This window comes from Mucor mucedo (assembly GCF_025094135.1).
Source record: "Mucor mucedo strain NRRL 3635 chromosome Unknown EV154scaffold_161, whole genome shotgun sequence".
NCBI classification, from domain to species: domain Eukaryota; kingdom Fungi; phylum Mucoromycota; class Mucoromycetes; order Mucorales; family Mucoraceae; genus Mucor; species Mucor mucedo.
The window spans coordinates 21,952-34,233 of record NW_026252445.1 but is presented as its reverse complement, the minus strand read 5'-3'; the positions used below and the strand labels follow the sequence as shown (position 1 = coordinate 34,233).

At 37.9% G+C, this 12,282-nt stretch overlaps 2 protein-coding genes across 2 annotated transcripts; both read right to left on the bottom strand.

Annotated features, from left to right (window-relative positions):
- Nucleotides 1–4,070: 4,070 nt before the first annotated feature.
- EV154DRAFT_578326 (uncharacterized protein) lies at nt 4,071–5,015 on the bottom strand (the record flags this gene model as incomplete). The annotated part of the gene is made up of 2 exons (XM_051606554.1): nt 4,071–4,555; nt 4,613–5,015. 2 exons carry the CDS (start codon nt 5,013–5,015, stop codon nt 4,071–4,073), a joined length of 888 nt encoding a protein of 295 aa, XP_051452006.1.
- Nucleotides 5,016–6,547: 1,532 nt separating this feature from the next.
- On the bottom strand, nt 6,548–7,872 carry EV154DRAFT_569705 (uncharacterized protein; the record flags this gene model as incomplete). Its single annotated transcript, XM_051606151.1, has 2 exons — nt 6,548–7,371; nt 7,716–7,872. The coding sequence occupies 2 exons, from the start codon at nt 7,870–7,872 to the stop codon at nt 6,548–6,550; spliced, it is 981 nt and encodes a 326-aa protein (XP_051452005.1).
- Nucleotides 7,873–12,282: the final 4,410 nt, after the last annotated feature.

Below are 12,282 nucleotides of genomic sequence, written 5' to 3'. Positions count from 1 at the left end.
GCCATTAGCATTGTTAGACGATTTGGAAAACCCGACTTTTTTATCACGTTTACGTGTAATCCTACGTGGCCTGAAATCCAAAACGAATTGTTGTATGCGCAAACCGCAGCAGACAGACCAGATCTTTGTGCAAGAGTTTTTCGACTGAAGTATAAAAGCCTTTTAAAAGACATTACCAAAGGCCATGTTCTTGGTGTCGTCGTTGGATACGTTGCAGTGATCGAATTTCAAAAAAGAGGTTTACTTCATGCTCATATGTTGTTTATTGTAAAACCTGAAGACAGACCTAGAACAACCAGTGATTTTGACAAGATTATTTCAGCTGAGATTCCAAATGAAGAACAACATCCCTTAGCCTATCATACGGTCACAAAAAACATGATGCATGGCCCATGTGGCTCATTAAATCCCAGTGCCATTTGCATGAAAGATGGAAAGTGCTCAAAGGGTTACCCCAAAAAGTTTACTGCTACTACAACAACAGCTGAATCTGGCTATCCAATTTACAGAAGAAGACGAGATGGTAGAAGTGTTACAAAAGCAAATGGAATTGCATTGGATAATATTTGGGTTGTACCTCACAACATTTATCTCTGTACGAAGTATGATGCCCATATAAATGTCGAAATATGCAACACTGTTTCAGCCGTAAAGTATCTTTATAAATATGTATATAAAGGTCACGATAGAGCAAGTGTTCAAGTAAGTAGTGATGGACAGCAAAATAATTTGATATGTCAGGACGAAATCAATCGATTCATAGACGCAAGATATGTTTCTGCACCCGAAGCCATATGGAGAATATTTGGTTTTTCATTGCATAAAGAATTCCCAGCTCATCAGAGATTAAGCATTCACCTTCCTGGGCAAGAAATGGTGTATTTTTCGGAAGATGCTAATCTTGGTGATGTTCTTGCAAATGCAGCAAGCAAAGACACAACTTTGACAGCTTGGTTCAACATAAATAGGACTGATCCAGATGCAAATCAATACTTATATCATGAATTTCCGGAGTATTATACATGGCTCAAAAGTGAAACTGTGTGGAGAAAAAGACAAAGGGGTTTTAATCAAATTATAGGCCGTATCTATTCTGTTTCACCAAAAGAATCCGAAAAATATTTTTTGCGACTTTTGTTGAACTACGTTCGTGGAGCCAAAAGTTTTGAAGACGTAAGAACCGTCGACGGTGTGGTACATGAGACCTTTCAAGCTGCTGCCCGTGCAAAAGGTCTGCTTGCTGACGATGAACAATGGGACATATGTTTGTGTGAAAGTGCTACATTCCAATCGCCTATCATGTTGCGAAAATTGTTTGTCACAATTTTAATTTTTTATTAGCCATCCAGCCCGTTTCAATTATGGAACACGCATAAGGATGGTCTGTCTGACGACTATTTATTGGCTCAAAGAAGGCTTCTTACTGACGTAACTTCTGCTTTGACGGATGCTATGAAAGAAGAGGCATATGGCAACTGCCTTTTAGATTTGAATGAAATGCTTGATTTAAATAACATCAAGATCAATGACTTTGCCGGCTTTTGTCTACCCTCCGTTGATACACGAAACGGCAACAGTGGTCGAGGGTTTAGAGGTATGAGCCGTCTTGAGCGCGAACAACGAGAGTTATGCTTGGAAGCTGAACGCTCAATGATTGACCCAGCTGAACTTCCTTTCAACAGTGATCAGCGTGCAGTTTTTGAAACTGTTATGAATTTGGTCGAGAGTGAAAAAACCTACGGAAACTCGCGCTTTCACTTTAAAGATAACCTTTGTTTTCTGGAGGGCCCTGGCGGAACCGGCAAGACGTTCATTTTTAATGCATTGTTACAGGCTGTTAGGAGAAAAAACTGTATTGCTCTGTCAGTAGCTGTAAGTGGAACTGCTTCTCTTTTATTGAAAGGTGGTCGTACAGCTCATTCAAGATTCGGTATCCCCTTACATTGTAATCAAGCGTCAATGTGTTTTTTAAAGCCGAGGAGTAACAACGCGGCATTAATAACATCATCAACAATTATAGTTTGGGATGAAGCTTCAATGATTAGTCGTGATGTTCTGGAAACTGTTGATCGAAGTTTCCGAGATATTATGAAGTATCATGATTCACGTCTTGGTAGAGTACCCTTTGGGGGGAAATTAATTGTTTTTGGTGGTAACTTTCGTCAGGTTTTACCTGTTGTTCCCAAAGGTACTAAAGATGATATTATTCAAGCTTGCATGATTACTTCTCATCTTTGGAGACATATAAAGCAATTACGATTAGGGGTATTCAATATTGAAAATAAAAAAAATTAAATAAAAAAATAAAAAAGAACCAATAGAATGTCCCAGATTTTTTAATTTTTTATTTAATTTAAGAGGTTCGTTTTTGCATCCGATTATATTAAAATCACCTCATGCAGGATAAATGCAAAAGTTTTCGACGAATTTTGGTGCAACGGTAATATGTATACAACACGTTCTTCTGTCTTACTTTTGCTCTTTATCTTTACTCTTTATCTTTTTTCTTTACCTTTTAAAAATGCCCAGATATTCATTAAAAGCCAAATATGAAAAATATTTGGAAGGGGTAGCAATTACTTCAGAAAGAAAAATCAAATCATTACAAGAACTTTTTGAAACATTGTCCACTGCAAAAGAGGAAGAGGACGACTGTGATAGTGAAGTCGAATTTTATGCTGATGTTGCCACGTATTTAAAGTCCAAACTATCTAATGGTGTCGAAGCTAGACTCAAATACAACAAGACACAAAAACAAAGATACTTGTTCAAAAGACAACATAACAGACCCAAGCTTGTTACAGGAAAGAGACGATTGCAGTTTTTGGAGGAGTTAAATGATAACGAATTCAAAGAAGAATTAAGAATGAGTAAAGTATCTTTCCAAAAATTGATTGACATGATCAAAACGCATCCTTTATACAAACGTAAGGACGGAAGAAATCAAACCGATATCAAGTTACAAGTAGCTGTTGTCTTGGAGAGACTTGGAAGCAATGGTAATGGTGCAGGACAAAGTCGTTTGGCTAGACGATGTGGTGTTGGAGGTAATAAATTTAGTTTAATATTTTATAAATGTCACTAACCTTAAACCAAACTTTTATAGTTGGAAGTATCAAAAACTTCACTGCCCGTTTCTTCGAGGTCATGATGTCCTTTGAAAAGCAATTTATATACTGGCCCAATGAAATTGAAAAGAAAGAGATTAAAAATGCAAATGAAAAGCGCTTTGGGTTTCCGGACTTACTTGGATTTATTGATGGTTCGACAATTGATCTTGCATGTGCACCATCCTGGCGTAGAAAGGATGAGTATTATGGGAGGAAATCAACCTATTGCATGAATACAGTTGCAATCTGTGACCACAATCGAAAGATTCGCTACTTTGGTTGTGGGTGGTTTGGAAACTCGCACGACATGAAAGTGTTGAAGCAAAGCCATCTCTTTAAAAACATAGATGACTTTTTCAAAAAAGATGAGTACGTTCTTGGGGATGGTGGGTACAAAGCCTACAAATTTTTGGTACCTATTCATAAGAAACCTCGTGGTGAGCACATGCCAGCAGACGATGAAAAGTTCAATAAGTACATTGCAATGATGCGTATCAAGATCGAGCATGCTTTTGGGATTTTGAAAGAACGATTTTATTCGTTAAAATCACTTCCCATTCGAATCAATGACCGAGCTGATAATCAGTTCGTAAACGTATGGATTAATGTCTGTATCATCTTGAACAACTTTCTTCTTGAACAAACAGATGACGAAGATATTATTTTTACGAAGCAATTATGGGACAAAAAAGAAGAGGAAGCGTTAGCCATGTTGAGTCAAAAATCAAAAAAGGTGTTCAAAGGTCGTAAGGAACAACAGGAAGAAGATAATGTTGAGGAAGACAGTTCCGAAGAAGATAGTGAAGAGGAAGAAGATGCAAGGGCTAAAGAAGATCTGCATATCGGCAAAGAAAAGTATCAAAAGATCAAAGAAATTGTTCTTAAGTTTAACAACAAATCTCACCTTCTTTCTAATAACAATTAATAAAAACATCTTATATGTAATATACATGGTTTATTTTAATAAAAGTTATATTCCAAGTTGAGGTTATCCAACATGGTCTCACCCTCTTCCTTGCTCAATTTGAAAGTATTGATCCTCGTGATGGCATTTTGATACCTGCCCATGTACTCTGCGAATCTCATCTTTTTGGCCGCAGCTTCTCGTTGAACCTCAACGAAACCCGAAACATCTAACTCCTTTGTTTCGAGCGGGAAATCCTCTTCAAACTTCAAAGCCCTCTTTCTTTTTCCACTGGCCTTGGGAACTTTGAGTTTTGTAGCCTTAGAAGAGGGCGAAGGAGAATTGGCTGAATCTTCGTCGGTCAACAGATCAACATGCTGTTCAGAGTTTTCATCCTCTGAATTAATCTCCTCTGGCTTTTTCCAGCTGAAAGGTTTACTTCCAGGCACACCCGTTTCCATGGGCAAAGCAGGATCTGTTCGTCTTGACCCCATGACAGATCTCAAAAGATGGAAGTGGGCACAGACTTTATTCAAAGCAACTTGAATTTATTTTAGAATACATCACACTATTATTACAAATAAATATAATACAATACCTTCAAAAGGTGGATTTTCTTCGGTGGCACCTTCTCCACTTTGTTTCCACATCCTGTAAGCCTCGCTATACTGCGTCAAGAGAAGCTTATTCATTCGGTCTAATATTTGAGCCTTTGTACGTTTGGAAGCACCAACCGAGTCAAAGTATTCCTTGGCTTTGCCGGCAACCGTGTCTCTTTTATCTCCAGAAACCGATTCTGCATTGTTATCACATCCAAGGAAGGCAAACAACATGGTGGCACCATCTTCTGTCAAAAAGTGCACCAGTCTTCCAATGGATGTCATACCATCTCTACCGCCATCTTTCAATTTCCAAGCCTTTCTGGTCTGTTTTTTTGTCGTGACCGCAACAGATTCGGATGGATCGATGCTAGCAGGTTCTGTGGTAATAGTTCTAGTCATTTTTGAAGATTGTAAAATTGATATAAAGAGGAATGAAATGTGAAATCGTTTGTGGCTGTATTTTTATTTAATTTAATTTTATCAATTTCCTTAAATGGGGGATTCAATAACAAATCGACCTCATTGGACCATTTTTTTATTTTTTTATTTAATTTTATTTTATTTTCAATATTGAATACCCCTATTATCTTTAAACATGCGCGTACAACAAGCTCAATTGGTGCATAGTTTTGAATCAGCTCAAGAGCTTCAGGAATTTTCTTCTTTTCTTTTAAGTATTGGTAAAGGTGTTTACCCTGTCCACCCAAACACAAGCAATATAATTCAGATACCAGACCAAATGGTTCTTCCCGAAAGCAGCATGGACCACCTCTGTTCCCATGTATATAACAATTTTGAAAACGCCGGTGATGTTACATCTTCATCTTTGATGTCAAGGGCTATATTGACTCCAACCAATGCGTTTGTATCGGTCGTCAATGATCCTGTTTTGGAAAAGTTTCCAGGAGAATACACCATTTTTCTCAGTACTGATACAGCTCTTTCGGATAATGATGCGTTGATATTGCCACCAGAGTTTATGGACTCTTTAGAATGTGGCAGTCTTCCACCTCATGAGTTAAAATTAAAAATAGGCTCTCCAATAATGATGCTTCGGAACTTAGCACCTGCACAAGGTGTGTGTAACGGTACTCGGCTTATCTGCAAAGCTTTTCTTCAGCATGCAATTCAGGCTGAAGTAGCCACTGGACCATACGAAGGTAACACTGTACTTATTCCACGCATCACTTTGTGCTCCACTGTAGAACAAGTTGGTGTTGAATTTAAGAGATGTCAATTCCCAATTCGACCAGCATTTGCAATGACAATCAACAAATCACAAGGCCAGACATTAGATTCCGTTGGTCTATATCTTCCAACACCTGTTTTCTCTCATGGACAGCTGTATGTAGCATTATCGCGAGTCAAAAAACCCAGTGACATAAGAATTTCAATTCCTAAAGAAATATCAACTATTGAAGGTGTAGAAGGATCATACACATCAAATGTTGTTTACACTGAAATATTTCGAAATTAATATTCTTTATTCTATCACATCCACATATTCTATTATTAAAATAAATTTTTATTCGCTATTCATTTTTAACAGGCCTGCGGCAGCACGAGGTTTTTTCAAAGCGCAGCGTACCAAACCATAGTGAAGGTCAAAAATTTACCGCAGCGCAGCGAAGGTCAAAATTTTTACCGAAACGGAGGTTTGGTTTGAAAAAACCTCGTTCTTCTTATAAAGCTTGTTTGCCTTAAATTAACTATACTCATAAGGTTAATCATTATCCTGCTGGTTCTTTAGCTGATTTGTAAGTTGGTCGTATCTTTCTCTGTAATGCGTAGACAAGTTTTATTATAATTAAATTCTTTTTAACAATTGATCTAATGACAGTGCTTGTAAAAGAAAAAAATTTAAAAAGAGGAAAGGAAGGAAAAATAAAAATAAATATAAATAAAAAATTATATGCCGATGGTTGCGTGTTTTATCCACCATGTTGCGTCTTTCCGCAACATGTCGTGGAATTACGCAACATGTTGCGGGTTTCCGATACCGAGTCCGCGGCTGTGTTAAGGTTGACATGGAATGCCGCTTCATCAATGAAAACGCAGTTACTCTGGTAGTCTAGATCTGTTTTTGACCAATTTATAACCCATTCATATCTCTGCTGAATCTTTTCGGGAGAGTTTCTTTCGGTGGGGTAGAAATAGGCTTTTTTGAAGGACAGTGCACATTCATTTACCATAAAATCGCGGACAGTTTTTTGGCTAACTTTCAGGCCCTCAAAGTGAGTAGTCAAGCTATCCATAGCTTGATCTATAGTTGTCGAGGCATTTTCGCCGAATGTCTCCTCAAGATGTTTTTTATGATCCGCGTTCAATAGTTTTTTTCTACCTCGATTCTCTTTCAAATGATCATTGTGATCGGCTTTTCCCTCTAACCGATCAATGAGTATACTTTGGTCTTGCTGGAGCCAATTGTAGCCAGTTCTACGAGGAATAATCATTAAGCTTTCCGCTTTTCCAGCAGTCAGGCCCTTCTCATAAACGTAGAAAAAGAACATATCCTTGGTATCATTTCCACGGTGTATGTTCTTAATATCTTGTTTACTAGCACTGGAAACTGTCATGAACCACGTACTTTGCACTTTGCCCCTGACCACGAATCCCCGACTATTGGAATGTTCTGGAATCCCATGCTGAGATTCAACAACCCCAGTGTCCAGAACCTTCCAGGACCTTCCAAGACTATCCACGCAATGAACCTCCGCTTCCAAGAGATTAGTAATCATGACTCGTTTCCAAGTATCTCCGACGCCAAGCAATTAGTAATCATGATTCATGGGTTTCGGCCACGTAAGCTGAAACCAACACTAAGACTCATTAAGTAAGCCAAGACATTCTTAAATGCAAACCCATGTTATCCAAAAAGATATAACTACTCCCCCTTTCCATTGCCTTCCCCGTTCCATGTCGATTATCTTGTATCCTTCCCCTTCCCTGTATAATCTATTATTATTATTAAATACTTTATAAACCACTCTTCCTTTGTCTTGTATAACTAGTAGGTATCTTCTGATATTATTGCTATAATATATTCCTAGCCACGTTCCTGACAGAAACTGTAGTTTTCTTGACAGCTTTGGGGTTTACTTTTTTTTTCAGCTGGCTTCAGGTCTATATGTGAATCATAATTCGTTATATCGTCCAGAGAATATGCTTCCTCGTCTATTTCCATTCGCACAGGTTCTAAACCATCCTCATCCATGGCGTTTCCTTTCCCATCCTCGAAATAAACTTTAAACGACATGTTTTTAAATAATAGTATTTTTATAAATGAAAGAAGTGTGCCAAAAAAATTACAATAATGTGCCATCATTAATTTCTTTTTGTGTCAGCTAGATTTGGATTAGTGTGCCATACGTAACTTTCAAGTGTGCCATTTTTTTTTGGGGTGTGTGCGAATTATTTCCACAAAAGGTGTATTCAGCTTTGACCTTTTCCGATTCATATGATTATTCTTGAGTGGTACAAATCGTCTTTTCTGGTTCTTGGTCTTCTTGAGCCTAAGCTCGATTTCTAAAGGCATGTCTACGTCAAGGTCCGGACTTCGGGTCGGACTAACCCGGCTAGTCACGTGATTCTTTGAGGCATCAGATCCATTGACATTTACAGGCTTGACAAGACTGATAAGGATCTGACTGTCTTTATGTTTACCTTGTGTAGAGTACGAGAATAAACAATATATAAAATGATGGTTCAAGGAGACTGTAAAGACTTGATATCAGATTATACAAACAGAGAGAAGAGATTAAAATGCACTAGTAAGCAATGGAAAGCTGCCAAAGAAGTTATGTATCAAAAATAATAGAATATAAAAATATAAACTAGGAAAAAGATAACGTTTATTCACTGTCAATAAGATAAGCTTTTATAGCTGTCAAAAAAATATTCACAAAAATATAAATACAAGATCAGATCGACCATTGTCAAATAAATAAATCATAAGTTAAAAATACGGATAAAATAAATGAAAGTATAAAAATAAAATAAGGAATGAAAATAAATCAGATGTCAAAAATTCAAATAATAACATCCAAGAAATATTCAATACGACAATAACTCCTCTTCTAACTGCGACGACTAACAAAAACCGATTCTCTGGATTTATCAGAAATAGAAGATGGATTTCTCAAATTTGACGTGACTTCTAGAAAATTCATTCGGACTTTCAACACCAGATCTTCCAAGCGCAACAACGACAAGAAAAACAATTTATTCCTTAGACACACTGAACTTCTTCCTCGCTCATTTCGACATTAACTTTCATAACCCCTTCCAAAATCTTCAATAACCTTTCTCCTACTTCTTTACAATATATACTGTAAACCAAACACGTGAAAGTCACGTGCTTTTAAGACTTCAAGCGAAACACAAGACCAAAATACGACCGTATCAAGTACCCCCCGCCGAGCTTGAAGTCCCACCTTTCAAAATGAAAGGTCAACAAAGCCAAAAGTATTAACACGAGAGTTCAACCACGACTGCAATTGTTCATTTGCCTTTGACACACCGACCTGTGGCACCATATGCTGAACCTCCTTGTTATACGCCTTTAATAAGTCGCCATTCACTGCATGCTTCAACCTTAGACTATTCTTCCCAGTCAACCAGTAAGTACCATTTTGATTCACCTTCATAACAGTATACGGTCCTAACCACTTATCAGAAAACTTAGTCGTTGGGACTACATCCTTCAACAAAACTTGATCACCAATATCAAACTTTTTACGAAAAACGACACGCCCATCATAACGCTCCTTAGCCTTCTTCTTTCGCTCATCTGACCTTAACCGCGCAATTTCACGAACTTGAGCCAATTTTTCTTCAACCAGAATAATTCTTTCACGCAATTCTCTTCTTCTTCGCCAATGACAAAATCAATGCGTGGAGCCACCCAAACAGCAGGAGTTCTCATTTCATACCCAAACAACATATAACTGGGAGTATAGCCAGTAGCAGAGTTCTTGGAAGTACGAATCACCATTAACGCCATGTCTACATACTTATCCCACTCAGCCGTATTTTCTCGATCTCTAGCAATCTTCGCTAACACCGAAACCAGAGTATAGTTCAAACGTTCACACATACCATTACATTGAGGTCTATAGCTCGTCGTCATTATATTCCTACACCCAAGCTGTTTCAAAAATTCATGAAGGTAAGTAGATATGAAATTTTGACCTCTGTCAGAAAGAATCCAACGTGGAACACCCCAATCCTTAACAATACTAAATAGAAATTCCCCCGTTGTTACTTCATTTATATCGGGTACAGCAACTGCAACAGGCCACCTCGTCAAGTAGTCAATACCAGTCAAAATATACTTGTTTCCACGCGTAGTAGATTGAAGAGGACCAATAGCATCGATACCAACCAAAACAAACGGATCCTTAGTAGTTTTGAATATGACACCCGGATTTGTACGAACATTCTTGATACGAGCACGAAATTGACAAGTATCACACGATTTAACCACAGACTCGACTAACTTACGACCATCATGCACCAAAAAATTCTTTACCACCTTATCCAACGTATTTGAGATCCCCAAATGACCTTCTTGATGTATGTCAGTTATTTTCTGTAAGGCGTTACCTTCATGTAACAACTCTCTTCCAGTTTTCTTTTCAATCAATACACCATCATCACCGATCATCAACAAATTTGCACGATAACGGATTCTTCGAGAAATATCCTTGGTAGCATCTTGCGGGTAGGACCCATCAGTCAGAAAATACAATAAAGCCAAATACCACGGTAAAGAGATTAACCCCATCACGACGAATACAGAAATACAATTAAACAACACCAATTTAAAGGGAGCTTTAATCCAGACTAGAAAATGAGAATATCTAGACAACTTGAGGGATGGATAATTTAAGGGAAAGGATCCAAAGTAAGAAGGCAAAGCGAATATAATATTTTAAAGAGAAGAATAAAGATAAATTTTATTTTAAATAAAAATGAGAACTATTTATACAATCTTAAATTATAAGATTCATTTCCAATTTTGATCGTGCCATTATTTTTTCTGTCAAAAAATAATCAGACCACACAATGTTTTGACACATTATACTATCTTAATAATATCATCAAGATTACCAATCTCGAGATCCACAATTTTTCTTGACAAAGGATCTGCCGGATTTTGCTTCCCAGGACGATACCGGATCTCAAAATCATAATCCATCAAACACGCCGCCCATCTTGATAACTTGGGAGTACCCTTCGGATTAGCAAACACGTAGATCAGGGAGCTATGATCTGTAATCAGGATAAACTTCTTGCCCTTTAGCCAATGCTTGAAATATTTAACACCACAAACAACACTCAACGCTTCCAAATGGTGAATCGAGAACCTTGTTTCACTTCCGTGAAGACCACGAGAACCATACGATAAAACTTGCTCATTTCCCAGAGTTTCCCAGTCATCTACTTGACTCGCAATGAAAGAAATTCCCTTATTTGACGCATCACAAGAGACACATTGTACTGCCGTACGGAGAGGTGAGGATAGAATAGGAGCCGTAGCCAGAGCGTTCTTTAACTGATCAAAGGAGGATTGTTGTTCTGGACCCCATTCGAACACACAATTTTTCTTGGTCAATCGGCTCAACGGTTCAGCAATTTCACCATATCGATGGACATACTTACGATAATATCCACTCAAACCAAGAAAACTTCTAATATCCGTAGCATTTTGAGGTTCAGGAAAATTTTTGATTTTGATTACGTTCCTTTCACCAGGACAATTTCCACTAGCACCAAGAACATGACCCAGATATTCGACCTTATCTTCGCCAAAATGACATTTCTTCCTTTTTAATTTCAGATTCGCCTTAGAACACGCCTCGAACAACAACTCCAGATGTTTCTTATGATCTTCCAAATTTTTTGAGTAGACCAAAATGTCATCCAAAAACACCGAACAGAAAACACCAATATATTCACGAAATATACTTGACATCACACGTTGAAATTGGCAACAACCATTCGTCAAACCTTGAGCGAGCCTCTTGTACTGAAAAGCACCTTTACTAGTAACAAAACCAGTCACCTCAGCGCCATCCTTGTCAAGCTCCAATTGATGATAACCACTGGTACAATCGAACGTAGAAAATACCTTTGCATCACCTACAGTTTCTATAAGTTCATTTACAGTAGCCGTAGGAAAGTTTTCCTTAATGATCATTTTATTTGCAGCTCGAAAATCTACAACAGGTCTCTTCACACCAGTTTCCTTTTTGTTCACCAGAAACAAACAACTTGACCACTCACCGTTTGACGGCTCAACAATACCAAGATCTAGCATTTCCTGCACATGAGCATCCACCAATTCTTGATCAGACCAACCCAAACGAAAAGGACGATGGCGAACCGGAACCGCTTTTTCAACAAGCCGTATCTTCGCCGAATAACCCTTGATGCATGTAAGTCCAGAAACTTCAGAAAAGCAATGTTTATATTTTTCAACAACACCTTTCAACGGCTCAATGACATTTGTAGAAATGTTGTTTGCATTGTACTCAAAATTTGCATTCTTGTCATAACCCAAGTCACCTTCTTCAGCATCAGGGATCAAATCATCCTCCAACGTGTTACAATATTTTTGACTTGACGCCACAGAAAAGATCTCTTGTTCTTCCTTGGACCTCTC